This window comes from Halyomorpha halys, unplaced genomic scaffold (assembly GCF_000696795.3).
Source record: "Halyomorpha halys isolate HHAL.00 unplaced genomic scaffold, Hhal_1.1 Scaffold11.1, whole genome shotgun sequence".
NCBI lineage: Eukaryota > Metazoa > Arthropoda > Insecta > Hemiptera > Pentatomidae > Halyomorpha > Halyomorpha halys.
In genome coordinates this window covers 1,063,477-1,084,943 of record NW_027111958.1, presented here as the reverse complement: position 1 = coordinate 1,084,943, position 21,467 = coordinate 1,063,477, and the positions used below count along the sequence as shown (strand labels likewise).

Below are 21,467 nucleotides of genomic sequence, written 5' to 3'. Positions count from 1 at the left end.
CCTATCAAAATGTTTAATACCAATTGATAGTTTCATATAAAAACTGATGCTAAATCTATCAAAATGTTTAATAACAACAGATAGTTTCATATAAAAACTGATACTAAAATGTTCATTACTTATTCTAGTTTCATAGCCCAAAAAAATCATTTCAATCAAAGTTGCTAGCTCATACTCAATAAAAAATTTACAAGAATACATTTCCAGACCATTAAGTCTGTATGTGGAAACAAAAATAAAGGAGATGCTACTATTTTAGACAAATGATTTATTTCTTCAACTTATTATTATTATTATTTTTGGCTCTACTGACCTTGTAGATCTTTGGCCACCCAAACCAGCCTTCTCCACACTTGTCTGTCTTGGTCTACTGCTTTCCAATTTGCTGCATGCAGCTCTTTCGCATTTTTGTCGATTCTGCCTATTGATCCGGTTTTTGGCCTCTGATATGATCTCTTGTCAACTATAATAGGATTCATTGTTGTGTAGATGCGTCCGTAGCTGTGTCCCGCTCATCTTAACTTCCTTGCCTTCATATCATGAGACGTTGACTGACCAGTCTCTGCTAGCAGTTCACTGTTAGTTCTTCTCCAGCTCTTCTGAGTTCTTCTCTGAAGGATTTTCTCAATTCTACTTTTTAGGATCCCTTTTAGAGCCCAGGTCTCACAGCCGTATGTCAGAGCTGGCTTTATCATGGCATTGTACACTCTTAGCATCAGACTTTTAGAGATTTTAGGCATTTCAGTATTCTTGACAGAGAGAAGGCTTGCACTTGTTACATGCTGGTCTATCTAAATCAGTTATTTATTGATGTTATTGTGGAGCCAAAGTATTTGAAACTGTCTACTTTCAGAAACGATTTGTCATTCATGTAGACCATGCCGTTAGGGTGGATTTTTTGGATTATAATCATATATTTTGTTTCATATACAGGTGACTGAATCTAGGAGGGTGAAGCCCGGAGAGCGAATTTGTTGATCGGGTGAATTAAAAATTATGAAATGGTGAAATTGAAGGAACAGAAATGGGAAAAAAAAGGAATGAATTGAAATATTTGTATTTGGTGCATAGACCGAAATTGATTGTAAAGGGAAACTGTAGGGAAAAAAATTGTTTTCTTTATATCTTATTATACCATGTAATTATATATAATTTATATATGTCCGATTACGGATTGATAAGTATGCTGTGTGATATAGCAACCTGATGTATTTAGGCAGCATAGATGAATAAAGTATTTCTCTCTCTCTCTGCAAGTCAATTCCCTCTGCTTCTCTTTTTTAGTTTTTGAGTCTTTCTCTATCATCTCATAAAAATAGTTAGGATGAATAAAATGATTTTGAAAAACATGCTTTCTTATTTTTCAAGGAAGTCAAATTACATCCTCCACTAATATTGATCAATGTACATTACAATACCAAAGAAATCATAACAGAAAAAATTATTAGTGCTAGTTTTGGCTCTCTGTCCTGCCTCCAATATCCCATGATAACTGTTCGTCTAATTATCCCTTGAAAGTATTTACTTATAGAGCAGTATTTGAACAAATTTACTTATATCAATCAATGTTTTAACTTCTGCTAAAACTACTCAGTGTGTAAACTACCACTCCCACCTTTAATAACTGGAGACATTTATTGCTGTTAAAAAGTTAGTTGTAATGGTGTGTACAGTTCTACCATTCTCTCCTAATCACAAACAATGAATACTTAGTCCTTTTAATTGACTTTCTTAAAAAAAAAAAATTGGTTCTCTTTTGAAACACTATCCTACCCTCAGTAATCCATAAGAACTCAGTAATTTTAAAATTATTTTATTTAGTTCCTTATTCAATTTCCAGTTACTTCCTTTAGTATAAATGTTATATGATATTGGCTCTGGCTAAGATACAATATCTAAAAACTTTTAGAGCAATGTTTTACAACAGTGATGTGATTTTAAAAGTACTTTTCATGCTGATTTAAAATAAAGTTTGTCAATCCATCTTCCATCTTATTTCCAACTATGAAAAATAAAATTTTTGAAAAAATATTTTTGACCGATCTTAAAACTATTTACCTTAATTACAAAATATGAAAACTGTTAAATATAACATTACACTTAATACACTACATTTAACACTATTTAGTATGTGGATATATATATAGATACATATTATTAATTTTAATATAATTTCTAATATTTAGCTTCTATTATATTGCACTCTATTTTTTTGTAATTAAGTATTGTATTCAATGTGTGGAGTGTGCTTGTTAAAGATGCACTTTTTCTTTTTGTTACATGAATATCATGTGTAAAGGAATACGTAAGTGTTATAGTATCTGTGTAGTTTAGCTTTGCACAAAATTTACTTTATATATTGACTATATATATTATTTACAGCACAAATTCTAGAGAAGTTATGATTATTAAGTTTTTAAAAAAAATATTTGTTATCAATTGTCTAAATGTGTTTTTTTGTTTTTAATTTATAAAATTCAAAGAAGTACATTAAGGATGAAGTTTTTAGTCGCCAAGCAGGTTTACATATTTCAGGATATTCGATAGATAAACAACTAATTTACCAGATGATCTAGAATGACAACGAACTATGTAAACCTGCTTTTTTAATTTCATTTAAAAGCAGGTTTACATATTTCAGAGATATTTATATATATCTAGAATAACTTCGAAATATTTATCTAAAATGTATACAATCATTTCTTGATAAGTCATATTTTCAATTTATCTAAGAAATGATATATCACTTCAAGATTTAGAGCTAGAGCATTAACCCTTAACTTGGCAAGAATAGATATATTGGATTTTTTTTATCATATTTAATATTTTCCTGTTAGTTAATAGGCCGAGAAATAAAGTTTTTTTTTAATTCATAGTATTTGTGGCCTAAAGTCCCTATGGAAATACAAAATGTATGTGTGATTGCCAAAAAGCTTCGTTTAAAAAACGGAGGATAGGGCTAAGTCTATCGTTCTGAGATCTGCAGGCGGTGCGGTTCGAATCCAGCCTCGGAGTGTTAACTTTTTCATCGAGTGGCGGTCCCACAAAATGAAAAACTTGACCTCCCACCATGATCAGAGTAGGTTGTTTACCTTTAGATAACTAAGCAAACATCACGTTGGCTGTGGATTGCCTTAAAAAAAAATCTCATATTTAGTGTGATTTTGGCTATAAGAGGTGAACTGAATGAATGATAATGAGTGAGTACTTACGGATTGACAGGTTTAGTGCATATGAATGTATAGTCTATTTTGATCCATAAAAGATGAAAATTAGAATATGCTGTATTGGATAAAGAGGTGGGAAGAAAGAATAATTGAACTTGATGTCGAATATTGTAGAAATCTTGAAGGGTGTATATTTTTAGAGGTGAGAAACAGAATTGAATTGAAAGAAATATTGACACTGAACTGTACAGCAAATTAGTACAAGCAGTTATTATCATAAGGGCAAGTAAGGGAGTAATGAAGAACGAGGGAACAACTAGATCTGCTAGAAGGGTAAATTAACTTAAATAGCGCCATAGGATGATAGACTTTGTGAGTGTTAGCCCTGTAGTAGGGAGAGGGTGGCAAAGATCCTGTAAAAACACCAATGTTTTATAATTTATTAACTTTCTGAAAACGGAATAGTGTTAATGAAACAGATTAAGAGAAATCAATAACTAAGTTAATACCAAATATATTTTTATTTATAATAATAAAATATTTATTTATATTAAAAGAAATTTTAAAAAAAGTCAAACACAGTCTGGTGGGGGATGAATGAATTATTTTTTAAATATATTTGAGATAATCAATATCCTGGTAAGTTGGAGGAAGATAGTCTGGTTGGCAGTCAATAAAGGTATTAAAATAGTAAAAGAAAACTATTTATTGTTAACCAATGTTTCGTCCCACTTTGAAGGGCTTCGTCAGGGCTGATAAGAATAACAATAAATAGTTTTGATACCTTTATTGACAGCCACCCGGACTATCTTCCCCCAATCTACTTCATATTTTATATTAGCATACGGTCAACTATCTTCTTCCAATCTGGTAAGTTCAGAGATATCTGAAATGGCCAAATTAGATTTGACCCAGCCCAAAATAATAAACAATATATAGATACATATGAATGGAGCGGGTAGCTCAGTGGTAAGAAACTGTGCTACTAATTCCAAGAACCTGGGTTTGAATCCGGCTTTGGTAGATAATTATTTCCCAACTCACCTCCCCATTACGTAGCGCCGTGACACTTCTTGATACACTCATTGGAGTGAAATAACATGGTCAAACAATGCTATCAAATGACTTCTCAAATAAGGTTCTACTGGCTTCCACAAAATAATTTAGGAATGAGTCATTCAATGTCAATTCAACACAGTTTTGAACCTGATCATTTTAGATTTTGCCCAAAAGATAGCAATTTGACACTCTGTTGTATCAAATGATATACAAGGATTCCACCATTCACCTAATTCTACCTAAACGGTTCTGCCATCCAAAAAAAGATTAAGAATTAGGATCAGTGGCCAGATGGTGAAAAAAAAAAGATATGCCTTGCCAGGGCCAAGGGTTAATGTGTTTTATAAATTTAACTCATGTAATGAATAACTGTTCTATTTTTTGTTTTATTTATTACTAAGCTGTTTTATTTTTACAGAAACGAAGGAGGGCCCCAACAATTCCAAAACGGAGGGCTCACAGCATACGATACTGTGGCAGTGTAACCTCTAGTCTGTGTGCCATAGCTAAATGACAACTAACACCTTTCCTCTACCATCATCGTAAAAAAAAAAAAAAATTATAAGGTGCTAAAGGTAGTCTTATCAAACCACTGAGCCTCTATTTGTTGTCTCGTAGTTGACTGTCTTTTTAATCTTAACATATATCCTATTTCTTATGATAATTATTAAAAACATTCTCTTTATCATTGCTGTATGTAATCTAAGAGGCGAGGTTGTATAAAATATTAACTTTTAAAATACCTATAGTTACACGATTTTAGATAGGTGTATTACCATTGTCCACAAAGCTATTAGTAGCCATTTTAAATTTATAATATAATAAAATATGCATTTTCAATATTATACCTGTATATTTTATCATAAGCTCAAAACAGTTTTCAAAGTAGATAATATTATAATCTAATGTAAGAACACCATTTTAAATAACTTCTTTTAATAATATTTAATGTTATTTTAAGCATATTTGCCTGCTGTTTTAAGCCCTTCCTTTAAAAAAAAAAAAACATTTGTTGTAAATTTTAGCTAAGCGCAAAAACCTATTGTCTAGCACAACGTACCAAACTCATTGTTTTTCTTCTAATTTTTGAGGATATTACTAGTTATATCTGTAATATAATCTTTATAAATATAATATTTTACCAATTTAAAACTTTAGTATTTAAGATCTTTGGCGTAAGAATCGTTGAAATCATCGAACAGATTTCATAGAATAGAATTAGTTATATAAATATATACATTGTGATGTAGGAGCTTTCTTTATTTTTATTGATACATGTTAACTGTTTGTTTTGCTTGGAGAAAATGTTTATTGGTAATTATGCTTTTGTAAATATGTTTGATATCTGCTTTTCAGTTGTATAAATCAGTTTTTAATCGATAAGTGATATTGAATGGAAGGCTCGATGAAAAGGAGGAGAGGAATTATTGAAAAAATAATTTTAAAAAAAAGAGAGAAAAAAAAAGAAAAAATAATGAAAAGGGAAAAAAATTTTATTGATGTTTTAATTAAAATTAAAGTAATTTTAAATACATTGCTCCAGATTTACATTAATTTTATTGCGATTGAATCATCGATGGTGATTCGACTCGTACATTTTTTTTTGTTGCACTAATGCTTTGGGAAGAGAGAATGACTTTAAGAGCTTTAGTGCTGTCGAAGACTGGGTAAATTGTCTCTAGGGACAATTTTTGTGAGCGTTTGAATGTTGAAATGTCAGTCTTCTTATATTTGTGTGGTTTTTAATGTTTGTAATACTGACTGATTATTTAGAATGATTTTACTATAATGCATATAAATATTTTCTGTGTATAACATTCAGTCGAAACTTATCTTCTTTCATTAAAGGTGCCACTACTCTGCTAATTTTATGAAATTAATTATTTATAATGATACGAATATTTGTATATGATATAATATATCCTTTACCTAAGCTCACGTGGCACTGTTTCATTTGGCTTGGTAAACCTACATTGTAGTTTTTCAGTCTGTTATATAATGCTATTTGTACCAAAGTTTAATCTTCTGTTAATACAGTTCCACAAAATGTGTTTTGTGTGTATTTTTTATTACCCTCTTCAATTATTTCTCCTTCATATTTCCTTAAGATACTTAGATACCTAATCTTACTGTTTCTTACTACTTATAAGCATTACTTACTTATAACTATTGTGGCGTCTACTGCAAGAGAAGGAAGAGGTAAGTTGGAGCAAATGCTGAATAAAATTTTCTAAGTTAGGTTTTGGTAAGTAATTTTGGTACAAGTACATACTTATCTTAAATATAAAGAGCATAAATGAAACTCTCCTTGTGTTTATAGAACGGTTCTTAGGGCAAGAGCCTTAAAGCCTGTATCACTGAGTTATGAATTTGGTCCGGTAGTCAAGGGAGCAAGAGAATACAATGTTTAAAATGTTTGTGACAAGAAACACATCCTCACAGAAACTGAAAGGAATTTCTTTTATTTTTTTAAATAAATTGTAATTTAAATTAAGAAAAACATTATAGTTGGACTATAAAATGAAGTTGGATATGACCCACTGAGACCTAAGCTAAAACCTTAGTGATTTCAAAGTATTGTTACTATCAATATTTTATCTCTACACAGCACCAACTTAATGAAAAAAAAAATTGGAAAGCAGCTCTATCTAGCCTTGATAAATTATGGTTAATTACTTTAAGAACTGCAGGCTCAAAATTGGGTATGTTACATTCAAAATGAGCATGACAATTTTAATGGTGGACCATTTGAAGGGAAGGCTCTTGGATAGTTTTCCTCCTGAGCTCTGTGCTGTAAGATGATAACTATTTTTATAAAATCTTTAAGTTACTAACACCTCAAAACCTAATTACACTTTACTGCAGCAACTGTTGCACCCGCAGATGTAGTGAAAACAATAATTTTTCCATGATGGTTCAAATATAATTTGTCAATGTCATTTAACATTTAAATCATAAAATTTATTGATGTAAAACCATACCCATCAGTTTGGATTTAACTCTTTTCAGTATTAGCAATCAAAGGCTCAAGTAGGATAGGTTTTTACTCAAAAGTTTGACTTGTTTGCATCACAACACATTCCCTGTACTCCTTGTTTGCTCTTCTCCATGTCCAGTTAGCCTATTTACATTGGTCTCGGTTTGAGATGCTGCAAAAAAGAAATAGTTTTGGTCTCAGCATGCTTTCTCATTGCCTTTATCTGTCCTTAGACTTATACTAGCTTAAGGATCTTAAAACAAGCAAGTGCCTTTATAACTTGCTTGCACTTCCTCACCAGTGTGGAGTTCTTGGAGACTCTCAAGTTTAAATAGTTGACTAAATACTAGAGTGGAAAGTGATGTCTGTCCATCACAACCGATAACTTTGAAACATACTGCTGCCGACAGTTTGGCGAATAACTCTGGAATACAGTGGAACATTTGCTAAGTGAAAAGCTGAAATAAATTAAGTATTCACACAACTGTGCATATGTGGATGCTCACAACTTTTAAGTTAATCTTGTCTTTTTGATTTACTACAAAACAGTGCGGATTGTCCTTTGGAATTTCTACTGAACCTTGTGCCCTATCCAGTTTCTAAAGGTACTAGGTACAAGGTACAAGCAAGGTATGCTTTTGTGTCTAAAGTAGGGATTCTATCAAGTGGTGAGGAGCAGTATTGTAATATCAGGAGCTCCATTTTCGTTATTTTTAGATGAATCTATCTGGTGTGGTTTTCCTACTTCTAGCCACTATTCAATACTATTAATTCTTAAGTAATCCATTACCCCATAACATTTCATCTAAAAGTGTAGCAGGAAAAGAAAGCATAACTCTTAAAAGTCTCAGTTGGTGTGGTACAAAGTGCTTGTAATGAACATCATTTTGATAATCTTTGAATTTATATGTGCATTTGCACTATTCCAATTATGGGCTGTCCACTACACAATAACTCCATATTGAATTTTAGGTTATATTCATTGCTGTGCATGTCCAATGCATAACTCTTGGATTTAAACTGACATCACATGTTACCCACCAGAAGGATACTGTAGCTTTCCTTTTGGTTTATGTGAAATGTGTACCACAGCTTAGCGTGACATTTAAAACAATACCGAGTTATTTGACGTTTTGGCTTAACAGGAGTTGCCAGAGAAAGTTTTAATCCTAAAGATGTCCAAGATTAGTTTCTTTGTGAAAAAGATTGATTTTGTTTTTGATGTTTAGATAGATAAATGCGTTTCAGTACATCACGCTTGATAACATCGTATGGGTTCGAAAACAGTATTTATGAATTTATTGGAATGGGGATCACATCCTGATCCGTAAATTCCTGAGCATAGAGATGGAATTTTCTCTATAGCTTTTTCGTTATTGATGCTAAAACAAAGGTGAAATGTAGCTTCCTTGGGAACATCTCACCATTCGATTAGATATCCATTATCAATCACCCAGTGTTCTAGCGTAATAACTTTTAGCTTCCAAAAATCAGGAATGGACTCCATATAACAGGGTTTCTTCTATTTCCCTGAATATAGAATGGAGGACAGCCTCACTTAATTTCTCTGAAGATTGGCTTGCTGATTAGGGTGAAGAGGATGAATTTGTAGCAGCTTGATTTTTAGGTATATTGCTACCAACTTCTCCAGAAAAAGAAAGGAAGATAAGCTTTTAGGTCGAAAGGTTTTAGCGAGAATATAGTACTCCTTGCGATTCTCAGTAATAAAACTAATATGCTACTTTCCATGGCTTTGGGATATATCCTAGTGCGAGGGAGGCTGCGAGCTCTGCTCCGATTCGGGGAAATAGAGCATTAATTCCTTCGTTGAGCTTTTTCAAGAAATGTGCGAATACAATTTTATTTTCGTCATTACTATGTACTAAACATGAAATGTTAGAGGGCTATAAGAAGAAAACTTTCAGCAAGCTACATCAAAACTGTCAGAACCGTTTCTGCGCTAAATCATATTTTTGTTTTTGTGTCTATCTAAACCACAAGCATGGGGTGTCTTAAACTAACAAAACACCCGTTCTTCTGTGAGTTAGTCGTGGCTCTAACACACAGAGCAATGACCCAAAATGGCATATTTGGACTCAGGGGATATTAAAACGTAAACATTTGTTAAAAACCCAGCAGGGAAAAATTGACTCAGTTATAATATCTTTCTCGTCTAGACCTTTGGTGGTGGGAAGGAAGTTAAAAAGTTTAATTGTTTATATTACATGTCTTACCATCTTCAGCTATCGATTGTATTATTCACTTCTGACCTCTTTGTAATATAACAATGTTTGAGATTACCTCCCCTTAGCACGTTTGTGTATAATGTTGTGAGTGGAGTAGTTGAGTGTAATTTAATTTTAATTATCATAGTCCTTAGGAAGAACTAATCTATAATTTAAAAATGGATACAATAGATTCTGTCCTTGCTAAATTCGAGGAGCCGAAATCTAAACCTTTGAATTATATCAGGTATTGTTGAAATACTAGAATAACTATTTGGTATTAATTTGGAAATAAAAATATCATTCATATCTAAATAATCTCTTGCATTTATAAAAGATTAGAAGTTTTTACTCTATTTTAATTCCTAATATTATTTTAGAAAAAGTGCTTTGAAGAGCAGTAATACTCAAGAGCTTTTAGCTGATGTTTTCAAATTGATGGTTAGTAGGCCTGATCATAGAATTTTGGCTAAACGTAAAAGAAATGAAATGCTTAATGAAATTTTTATTGAAAATTTCGAATCAGAGCAAATTTGGCAACAAATAGAACTGAGAAACAAAACATTGAAATCTTATGTTCCTGGTATTACAAAGTTGCTTCTAAATCAGTCAGAAGTAAGTTTTCCATATTGTAAGAAAAGTGATTTACCTGACCCTTCGCAGCCCGATAATTCTAAAGATGATGAGGAAAATGGAGAAAGTTGTTCAGGTGAATCAGAAGGTAGTTCTGATGAAAAGGAAATTTCAGGTAAGTCTATTTAAGTATTTGAAAATCAATTTAATTGTATAATTTATTTTTAGTAATATTATTATGGTGAGAAATGGGTTATTGTTCACTTTACTGGTTTTAGTTCATAATTGTCACTCCAACATGGCAGTTAGTGTGTATTCACTTTTACAGTGATTCTTTTTTATTTCAGATCTAAACTGAATGAGATCTGGAGAGGATTTGTTTACCTTTCTTTTTTGTTAAGAAGCCGACAGCTGTGATCCTATTAAATTAGTAATAATAATGAAGATTATAACCCATAACCATAGAACATGTGATATAAGCTAGAATCGACCCATTCTCGTGTGGAGTGACACTTGTATACTGTTATCAATATGCTTTGATTTAACTTTTTTTTTTTTACTGGCTTATTGTAGACCTATTTTGTACACTCTTTATGAGCTGTTTAGGACTTTAGATTTTTTAAATCTCATTTTAGTTAGTGGATTGATCAGTTAACACTGAATTGGACCTGCCATACCTCAAATCTGTAATTCGGTCCCACCAAATGATAGTGTGATATGCATTTACATCTCACTGTGGCAGATTCTTCAGATGGCTAATCCTGTCAGCTTGAGATTGAACATGTGTTTATTCAATTTACAGTGATTGGTAGAGAGCACTGTAATTTTTTTAGAGTGATCCTTTTCAGTTGATATAATAATTTACTTCGATTGTTGCTGGGTCCGTCTAGAAACAGCTTACAGAAACCATTCCTGAATAACCTATCAGTTTCCCCGTTGCCAGATGTGCCAAAGTTTCCTGCCATGCCACCTATTCAATTACCCAGCATTCCTGTATCATAATCTTTAGCCACCACCCTCTTCTCACTCCTCTTTTTTCAGTTCCCTTCAACAATTAGAAGTTTTAAACTCAAACATAACTTGATACACTGTTAAATTGTATTATTGCGATGATTCTATTTCTTAGTACTGGTACTTGGTGGGAGGAATAAGTCCGGCAAGTGGGCCTAGCGGTCCTTCTTCCCAACTTCTGGTGGCAACCTGAGTTGCCGCTGCATACAAACTAAGGTGGGAATGTCAAGATTCATTTTTCGGGGCTGCCGAAAAATAAATATTAACTGCTCCAAATGAGAATTGAACCCATTGGTGATTTTTTAGTTAATTTTGTGAATAACTAACAATTAGCTGCAGTGGAATTTTTTTAATTTTCTGTTCGGTTTAAATTGAGGCCATTGTAAGTGAGTCAAGGCGTTACCTTAACGACCTCACAACTGTAGCAGAACTGTTCCTATTCCGGCATGGGTAGGTTGACTTTTATTTTGTGGGGGTTCCACAGAATGAAAACTCTACTGTCCCACTCTGGCTGGAACAGGGTGCCAAACTGTAGGATAAATATATGTATTTAGCATATGAGGATAATTATAAAACCAGGTTTTGAAAACTGAAGGAAAAAAAAACAAAATGCCTACAGCTGTAATGAGAAAAACGATATAATATTTAAAAACAAATCTTGGTACCCAAATTAATAGCTAAATAACCTTCCTACAAAATTGGGAAGAAGATTAATAATGATGAAATATATTTTCCAGATAAAACAGAGAATGTGGAAAGTATGGATGATGAAGATGAAGATGAAGAAAATGATTTAGACCAGATGAATGAAACATCTGAAGTTAACAGGGGCACTTCTTCTAATACTGGAGATGTGTTCTTTGATTATAATGAAATGGAAAGTTTTCTAGAGAAGGCCGAAAATGGGGATATGAATGGTGGTGATGATGGAATCGATTACTTCACTGATATATTATCTAGTGATGATGAGGTAATTTTTTTTTATATATTATTCCTTAATTCAAAGAAAAAAAATTATTGTAGTATCATAATAGTTCCATTATTTACATTTTTTGACTATTATCTCCAATCTTCTCAATATAAGAAGAATAAATGCTACGATAAACTATATATAGTTAAAGCTTACGCTAACTGATTGAAAGCTACCTTAGCAGAAGATTATTTGTTGTATGAGTTGGCGAGGACTACTCCTCTCCAATTCCCACCACCTGTGTAGTACCTCAAGTCTTGGTACTGGGTTCACTCTTATTTATTGTCTTCACAGCACCTGTGGTCACTTACAAGGAAGTGGTGTTAGCAGGCTATGCTGATGACATTAGTATTTATGTCTCCAGCACCCGACCTCGTTGGGTTCTTAAGCTAGTACTGAAAGCATCAGTCTCTATCATTGATGCCCTCAAGAAGATCGGCATATAAGTGAACATGGCTAAGACAGATGCTATTGTAATGTCTTTCCAGGGGAGAAGAAGTCCAAAAACCTTCTTGGTTGAAGTCGAAGTCAGGTGCATATCTAAACTCTATCCTCTACCTCGGTGTGATGCTGGAAAGGCATCTGACATTCTACAGGCACATCAGATAAAGATTCAAGCTTACCATGCTGAAGTTTCGTGGACTTCACCAATTCCAGAGCTACCGGAACTCCTTCCTACAGCAGATCATCAGAGGGAACACACTCCTCCTTATGCTGGAGCTCATTGGCTGACGGGACATTAAATTTTTTGATATGCTGAAGGCCTGTGCAAACCCACTCTTCCGGGAGATCACTTCTACATCAAGACCTGGGAAGTGGCTGGGCACTGTCCTCTTGGTCAACATGGTCTGCAAGGGAAAGGCTGGTCCCCCCCACTCATGTGTATGCAGACAACGACTAAGCTACACAAAGCTCCCCTGTACACAGCGGACCCCAATGCCTACCTTGAAGTGCTCCTCTGGCTATAAAAGGATCTCAGTACTATCGTATAAATATATAATTATGTCAAGTGTAAGTATAGTTCGGTTATCTACAGCACAGTACTCAATTCCATGGATAATCGTGAGTTGACATATACTTTTACTTACTGAATGAGTAACAAATCCATTCATATCAGTACCCTTGTGTGTTTTAATCCATTTTTCTTTATGCTTTTAGGATGCTGAGCGACCTATGTTTAAAGATTTTTTCGAAGATCCATCAAGAAAAAAAACTCTTAAGAAAAAAGAAGAAAATGAGGACTCAAATCTTTCTGATGAGGATTATGATGATGAAGATGTGGATGATGATGAAGATGTAGATGAAGCTAATCACTCTAAAAATCAATCAAAGAAAAAAAATTCTGACAAAGCTAATAAAAAGGGAAAAGTTAGGTAAAGTAATGAAACAAAATGAAAAATAACTTTATTATTCTGGAACATAAGAAAAATAGGCATCATCACTTCTTTTTTTTTTTTCAATGTTGAATTATTGATGGATAAAAATATATGAAGGAAAGCACAACAATCCCTATAGGTTATAGGGTTTATATAGGTTAAATAATGGTTCTATACTTGTTAAAAATAGATTTAAAAAAAAAACCTACAAAAGGTTATGTCCATATCTATAGGACAAAAATAGGCAATGTCTACAAATTAATAAATTTCATTTAAGGCTTAGAAATTGATAATTAATATATAAACTAATAATAATTGTCTGCTACCTTACTCATTTAAAATCAAAAACTAAATTTTTTAGGAGTCGTCAAACTTTGAATTTCGGTTTTTGTACATTGTACAAGTATTTTGGATAGCCTCTTCTTCTTCCTCTAACTCCTGTGTGTCGTCAAGCATGGAGTTGCACTCTCTGTCCATCTAGCCCACCGGTCCCTGGCTAGTCTCATCTCTGTGATGGTGCGCTCCTCTTGCTGCCCCTAGTTTTCCAATGTACTCATGCACCTGGGTCTGCTGAGGCTGTCTTCCTCCCGACCTTGCTTCCAAATATCACCTGGCTTTTCTGGTATTGTCCACTCTACAGACGTGTCCATACCACTTCAGTTGCCACTCTTACATTGTGTCTCGCACTGATTTCACATCCAGATCCTCCTGAATCCTTTCATTTCTGACACAGTCTCTCCTGGCCTAACCAACTATTCTTCGGAGGAATCTCATTTCTGCTGACACTATCCTTCCTACGTGCTGTCCAGATTTCTGATCCATACAAGAGGACTGGGAGGAACACAGATTTAAATATCCATATTTTGGCATCTCTGTTTACTTCTTTCTTGCCTATAAGAGTTTTGAAAATCTAATGGTACACTGCATTGGCCTTCTTTTTGGATAACCTCCATTACGGACAACCTCTAACGTTAGTTAGAATTCCATAATGAGGAAGCTTAGGTTAGGTTGTCAAAAATGTGGTGGAGGGTAAGAGTGAGATGTTCGGGACCTGGCAACATGATATTTAACGGATAATTTAAATGTAGGAGAAACATTGAGTTCTAATTACCTGCTATACGAAGGATGATATAAAATACTGTCATTGATAGGAAGGGTAGATTCTCTTCAACTTGGCATAATATGGGTTTGGATTATTATTCCGAAAACAATTAGTGTTGAATAGTTCATAAGATGTTTAAGTTCAGCTTTGAATTCATCCAAGAGTCCGCCATACACCAGGTAGCCGTATTTATCCTGCAGAAAAACAAGAGTTGAACCTGAGACTTGATGAGTTTCAAATAGAACCATAAAATAAATTGTTGCTTAACCAACAAAAATTAAATTTTGATATAACAAATAGTTATTTCATGATGGATGAAATAATTAGTTAAGAAAAATATAATTTTATCAAATAATTTTTCTGAATTTTTAATTTAAGTTCATTTTAGATAGTTGAGGATAAATGTTGTCTCGGCAGCAACTGTTATATAATTTACATTATGGCAGTAAAGTGTCGTCTTGTAGACAGACCATGTTAATTTCCAGTATTAATTTATTTTAAATGTTATTTCAGAAATGATTATTTTGTGTTTTTGAGAAATAATGTATTTTAAAAAAAGTAAGTAGTAAAATGGCAATCATAAGATAACTATTGCAGAAATATGTTGGTTTCTTTCAATGAACGAATAATTATTTCAAGAAATAAACGCAAGTAGTTATTTGATTGAGATTAATAAATCAGATAAATTTTATAGGTTGAAATAAAGCAATATATTTAAAGAAGTTAATGAAGTAAATATTAACCTTTAATTTTTCTTGTTTTAGATTCATGTCAGATGAAGAAGAATCCGACAGTGATGAATCTGAAATTGAGCAAAAATCTTCTTTTGAAAAGAAAAACTCTAGACTTAAGGAGCAAATAGCTAAGCTTGAAGAGGCTGCATTAAAAGAAAAACCTTGGCCGCAGAGAGGAGAGGTCGATGCACAGCAACGTCCCATTAATTCTCTTCTAGAGGAAATTGTCGATGTTGATTTAACAACAAGGCCAGGTAAGTTCATTTATGTTTTATTGATTTAAAAATTAAACTAATTATAAAACAAAAGATATCTTAACTATTTTACTGTTGGAGGATCTTACTCATTTAAATAATAAAAAAGAGAGCTCCAAAACAAAATGTGAAATAGACCAGTTTTTAATAAAAGTTTTGGCATATTTTGAAAAATCTATTTAAAATTTACAATTAATTTAATTGTACATTGTAAAATATAATCCTGAATTTCAACCATACTAAAAAAAAAAAAAAGTTTGATTTTTATATCACCTTTAAATATACAGATAAAAAAAAAATACATGCATCCATTTCAGTTTTATTTAATTTTTTCAGCACCTCTTATGACTGAAAAGGTTACGCTTGATCTGGAATCTATAATTATTAAGAGGATTAAAGACAGGGCATTTGACGACGTTGAAAGGAAAATTAAACCAGTCCATGTTCAACACGAGCTCAAGAAGGAACTTGTTTTGAATCAAGAAAAAAGTAAATTTTCCCTTGCTCAAGTTTATGAACAGGTATAAGTATTGTTATTTTATATTAATAACTTTTTTTATCCTTTTTACCTGACTAAAGGGAGCCAAAAGAATATATTGTATTTAGGGCAGGGAGTACCATAACGTCCCTTGAAGGCAACTTAAAATGTGAAGAGAATAGAAGCTGTAGTAAATGTTATTTTCATTAATTTGGTATATTAAAATGAAAATCTATTTAGACATTCACGAGAAATTCGTGCTTCTTTCTCCGTCCTGTCCTGTTCAGACTTATTTCAATGTGAATATTAGGGATCCCGAACTATATAACTAACTTTTTAAAAGTAATGAGTGAATATAAAATTGAATTAACTTGGTAAATTTTTTAATTAATGGTTTCTTGGAATATTTAATAAATAATTAATTTATTTTAAGGTAAACATTAAAATATAAAGTTTGATTCAAATAATTAATTGTTTCTGATATAATGTAGGAAGTTTTTTATTTTAAAAAAAATGTAAAATAATTAAATTATTTTTTAGAATATTTAATGTTATTCAAAAAATCAACCACAAAATATGAGCTCTGAGTAACTCAACTTTTTTTTTTTAATCTCCTGCCTAGCCATTTATGGCATATGGAATACAGCAGCAACTCTTCAACTGTCAAACATGGTGTACTGGATGCCAGGCCAACGGAAGCAATAGAATATTTTTCTTTTATATTACTATTCTATGTTGCTAATGAAATGTCCGATGGTTTCTTTATTTTATTCCGCACGGTTTGATCCCTTAAAAATTTGACACATCTGACTTATGTTTATATTAAATTTTCTGAATAATTGAGTTTTTATGAGATAGGGTTTTCCCGATAAATAAATAATAATTTATTTATTTTTGCAGGAATATTTGAGTAAACAAGAAGTTAACAATGATCAAGAAGCCGAAAGCGAAGAAATTTCCCAGCAGAAAGAGGAAATTAAAAAAATGATGAAATCTGTCTTCAAGAAATTAGATACATTGTCTAATTTTCATTATACTCCTAGACCTGTGAGTTGCTCTAATGGTTTTATTATTTGTCTTGTATTTCTTAAAAGTTAATGTTTAAAGGTACTTCTATACGTTTGCCAAACTACATAATTTTTGAGCGTGTAAAAGCATGCAGATGAGTTATTTGGATTGACTGGTACTTGTTGGCATAAATTTGTAATTTGGCTGAATGTCAGTTTTTGTGAACAATTCAAAGGGCACTTGTGGTGCATCTACATGCATGGTCCAGTTAGCCTTGTTTTAAAAATTCCAATAGATTAATATTTGCGCTCTCTGTGTTTAAATTAATTAAAGAAATTACCCAACCTTCAAATTTGATATTTAGTGTAAATACTATTTTTAAAATCTTGCCAGTTAACTTTAACGGTTTGTTTTTTATTTAATACGGTGAAAAAAATTTTTTATAAAAATATTATATGTTTGGGTAATTAAATTAATAAATAATTGTTAAAAAATCTAAAACAAAAGTTGAATTAATAGATTATGTAGTACTATTTATATGAATTTGTATCATCTATCTTCTAATTAGCTGGTATTTACATTTCTTTTTATTTCACCTACCTCTATTTTGTTCATGTGTATAAAGAAAATAGTATAACTCGAATGTAATAGCTGACAACAAAAGTCATAAGAACACACCAGTGTGTGGATACAGGCGTTTGTTGCTTCCTTTGTTCACCAAACATTCGTTCAAGTCTTGGTTTTACGGTAAATGACAAACGTATAGATTCAGCGTAAGAATTAATTCTTGTTTTTATAAACCTCTTACTCGTTATTTCTGACATACAGAAGGGTTATCTACAGGGTACCACCCTATTATAACCATGGTGGGGGGTTAAGTTTTTATTTGGTTACACTCCCACAGAAATAAAAGTCGACCCTCTAGCCGAATTCGAACCGGTGCTGTGGAAGTCACGAGCTAATTAAAGATGGCACTTTAATTCGCTCAGCTACAAATGGCCCCAAAAAATTTAATTTATCATTTGCTAGTGGTTGCATCTCTAATAATGTTCTGTTTATTGATTACAGGCCGTCGATGAGCTTAGAATCATCAGCAATGCTCCCGCTATCTCTCTCGAGGAGGCTATTCCTATGGCTGTGGCTGAAAGTAGCACTCTTGCTCCTCAGGAAATATCAGGTAATTTTGTATTTATAAATTGTTTTCTGAAAAAAAAAAAAAAATCTATTTCTAGACCTACTGTTGTGCTAGTAGGTAATTTGGTCTTGATCATGCTCAACTGCTAGGTCTTTTTCCCAATTAAGGTTTATCCACTTTACAGAGGTTAGGTATACCTTTGGGTAAGATAGGATTTATCATTAATACACATTTTTAATTAACTACTTATGCTTTAACAAAGCTCTATCTTCAACCTATTTTGTTTTCCACCTAATATAACCTGTACCAGGTCGGCCCGAAACTTTTTGTTTTTTACGGAACAGCCTTTGAAGACCACGCGACTATCATTACTTTTTCCTTCTCAATTTTTCTCTTCTTCTCTCCCAGTATCTTCTCATCATTTCTGCGTGCCTTTGCTTCCTCTCTTCTGACCTCGTAGTACCCTTCTGTTTTTCTTTATTTGCCACAAGAACATTTATTTATTTCAATTTTTTTCCGTACTGTTCTCTATCTAGGCAGTCCTTGTCTGTTATTTTCAATTTCTTTGTTTCCCCTCTCATTTCCTTCATATATTCTCCAACGCTCTTATATTCACGGATTCTGTCAAAGAGTTTCTTGTTTAGTCTGCTTTGGTCCATTCTCATCATGTGCCCGTAGAATCTCAATCTTCTGATTCTTATTCGGTTTCCAGGTCATTTATTTCCCTGTAGATTTCCTGGTTGGGTCTTAACCTGTAGCCTTCCTGTGTTTTTTTGGGCCCATAGATTCTCCTCAGGATCCTTCTCTCTATTTTCAGTAGTTTTTCCAGGCTAGGGAGACATGTTGTTAAAATTAGTGGTTTTATGACCTTGTTGTGATGTCTTATTTTTGCATTAGACAATAGGTTCTTTTTATTGTAAATATTGCTGGTTGCGAAGCTTAGCCTTTCCAACTTGATGATTTTCTCGTTTATGCTCTCTTTCTCCAAACCGTTATTGCATACTATCTCTCCCAGATATTTAAATTTCTTTGTCACTCTTATCCCTCCGTATTTTGTCTCTATTGCTGTAGTTTGTATCCGTCGTCATAAATTCTGTCTTTTTGTAGGAGACTTGTAGGCCTGCTTTTTCCGCTATATCTTTGAGGGTATTTATCTGACTAATTGCCTCTTCCTCTGTTTCCGCTAGAAGGGCTAAATCATCTGCAAAGGCTAGGCAGCTCACTTTTATGTGTTTTTTCTTGGTCCCTACTACAGCTCCTGCGTTATTTATTTTCCAGAACTCTCACGATTTTATCGAGTACTACGTTAAATAATATTGGTGACAGGCCGTCTCCCTGTCTTAGTCCTATTTTTACCTAACAGGTAAGTACTAACGGATGAGAGGCACTGCATACTTTTTATTTTTAAAATAAATGGATAATTGTTATGAAAGAATTTTTACTTTCCATTTACTTATTCAATTAATTATTCTAGGCTCATTGGGAATCCTACATCATTTATACAGACCTTGGCTGGTCGACTCCATGAGTCGAAGAGGGAAAATATAAATGTATTCGACTAGTCTCAACTCATTCTCTCTCATCCCTTTTAATATTGTCTATTTGACTGATTGGTATGCTGTGTATTAGTAAACAAGTTCTTGAACATTTAGTTTTTAGTAGACTTTGGCAAAATTTATTAGGAGAAGCTTGAAAACCTTATCCTTCAACTGTGTATGCCATTTGTCATTTTTAAGAAATTCCCAGCCCATTGGATGTGTAAAATTAGGCAAATTTGATGAATTGGCCTTTACAAAATGATTCAAACAATAGTATTACGTATAACTTATCTTTTGTTTCTCAAATTATTCCTATATTTTTAGGTTTCATGCAGAATTGAAATGGTTATATCCATCCTACTGTCCACCATTTTTTATTGCATTTTCCATGAAATTATTCAATTCCACCATGCATCATATGTTTATGATTCTCTTTGGTTCTATTATAAAAATGTTTTAATACACAATATTCATTTTTAAATTGACTTATTGTTAATGATCTTTTTTTTTTCAAACCTCTTTGGTATTAATTAGTTCATATTAGTGAGAGTTAACTGTATGTTTTTTAAAATTTATTTTTAGTTTATCTTCCAATCCCCAATTTGGAAATTTTATGTTGCTTGAAAAGGCAATTTTTCCATAAATCTTTATTTTATTTGTTTGTTTTTTTCATTTGAAATGTTTGTTGATTTCTTAATATTCATATATGATTCATATCTAGGTTCTAAGAAAAAAGTTCTGGTTGGAAAAGATGAACGAACTAAAACAGACAAGCGTAGAGAAAGGAGAAAGAAAAAAGCTTTCTTGTCTAAAAAGTTCCAGAAATCAAAGAATAGTATCGGTTCTGCTTCTAAAGTATTGAAGTCGAAAAATGTTAGTCTAGTAAGTATCCATTGGTATTTTTCACTTTATTCATTTGTTTGTTTAATTAATTTTTTTATTGAACACCTTTATGGTGTTGTAATCAGTGGTTGCTCAATGCATGTTTTAATTTTAATGTGTGTTTAGGTTGAACCGACTGACAAGGATAAAGCAATAAGCACGTCAACCAAATTTTTCACCAAACTTCAGGAGAATTCTGAAGTCGGATTTACATCGAAGAAGCACAAAGAAAAGGCATTTAAAGCCAAGCCTCATAAGTAAAACTTCTGTAAGTAATTATTAGTTTTTCAATTTACTTATGGTTCTCTGCTATTTCTTTTTTTATCAAAGTAAATGAGGTATTCGGTCGTAAAACATGGTAAAATGAAAACTTTTACAATATTAAATTGTTCATTAATTATAATGTTTTATCTTCAACCACATAATTAAGGCACATACCATAATTTGATTTATGGTATGAACGGTAATTAAATAAATATGTATATTATAAAAAATATAATTAAATAAAATAGTATTATCTTACTGATACATTTGTGGTTAGTGGGTTTGCCCTAAGACCCTACTTTTATAGTATTTATTTGTTTACATATCTTAATGGGTATATTTCATTTTATATACTTAATTCTAATAAATAATGTCGGGAAAATTTTCTTTTTTGTTTTGTTTTTTACATAATACAAATTATTATTGTTTTACATGTAAATTTATGTCTTTTCACAGGTATTTTTTGATGCTGCTACATCAGTCAACCAAGACCATTGAAACCATATTTGTGAAACATATTGTATATAATGTTTTTTTTATTTCTAATTTGTAAATATATGTGACCTATTCATGTACAAATATTAAGTGCATTTATTTTTTATTAGTCCCGAATAAATATGTAAATTTTTTTATCTAGTGTTTGTCCTGTGTATTCTTTGATACATAATTGAAGTTTTTATAATGATGAGAAGATAGTTGACCTTGGATATATAT

The 21,467-nt window shown here is 32.2% G+C and overlaps 2 protein-coding genes across 3 annotated transcripts in view; both read left to right on the top strand.

The window, feature by feature from the left end:
• The window catches only part of Dscam1 (Down syndrome cell adhesion molecule 1), a gene marked incomplete in the record, with an annotated part of 134,255 nt that extends 127,978 nt beyond the window's left edge, over positions 1 to 6,277 (top strand). The window contains 1 exon segment of the mRNA XM_067049882.1: positions 4,645 to 6,277. Within this exon segment, the coding sequence (XP_066905983.1) occupies positions 4,645 to 4,711 (67 nt within the window).
• Positions 6,278 to 9,498: 3,221 nt separating this feature from the next.
• Positions 9,499 to 21,385, top strand: LOC106678902 (U3 small nucleolar ribonucleoprotein protein MPP10). 2 transcript variants are annotated; one of them, XM_024358434.1, is made up of 11 exons: positions 9,499 to 9,675; positions 9,809 to 10,176; positions 11,750 to 11,982; positions 13,141 to 13,355; positions 15,225 to 15,448; positions 15,785 to 15,969; positions 16,827 to 16,973; positions 18,003 to 18,111; positions 20,329 to 20,489; positions 20,616 to 20,757; positions 21,210 to 21,385. In XM_024358434.1, exons 1-10 carry the CDS (start codon positions 9,608 to 9,610, stop codon positions 20,748 to 20,750), a joined length of 1,845 nt encoding a protein of 614 aa, XP_024214202.1. In that variant the 5' UTR covers positions 9,499 to 9,607; the 3' UTR covers positions 20,751 to 20,757; positions 21,210 to 21,385. The 2 variants fall into 2 exon arrangements, with proteins under 2 accessions (XP_024214202.1, XP_014273227.1); XM_014417741.1 differs by having other exon boundaries at positions 20,616 to 20,761.
• Positions 21,386 to 21,467: the final 82 nt, after the last annotated feature.

Bases quoted from the DNA above. Each gene is read 5' to 3' on its own strand.
- LOC106678902 (XM_024358434.1), top strand. From the start codon at position 9,608: ATGGATACAATAGATTCTGTCCTTGCTAAATTCGAGGAGCCGAAATCT. The intron at 9,676-9,808 runs GTATTGTTGAAA...ATATTATTTTAG, and splicing joins AAACCTTTGAATTATATCAG to AAAAAGTGCTTTGAAGAGCA. The intron at 13,356-15,224 runs GTAAAGTAATGA...TTCTTGTTTTAG, and splicing joins AATAAAAAGGGAAAAGTTAG to ATTCATGTCAGATGAAGAAG.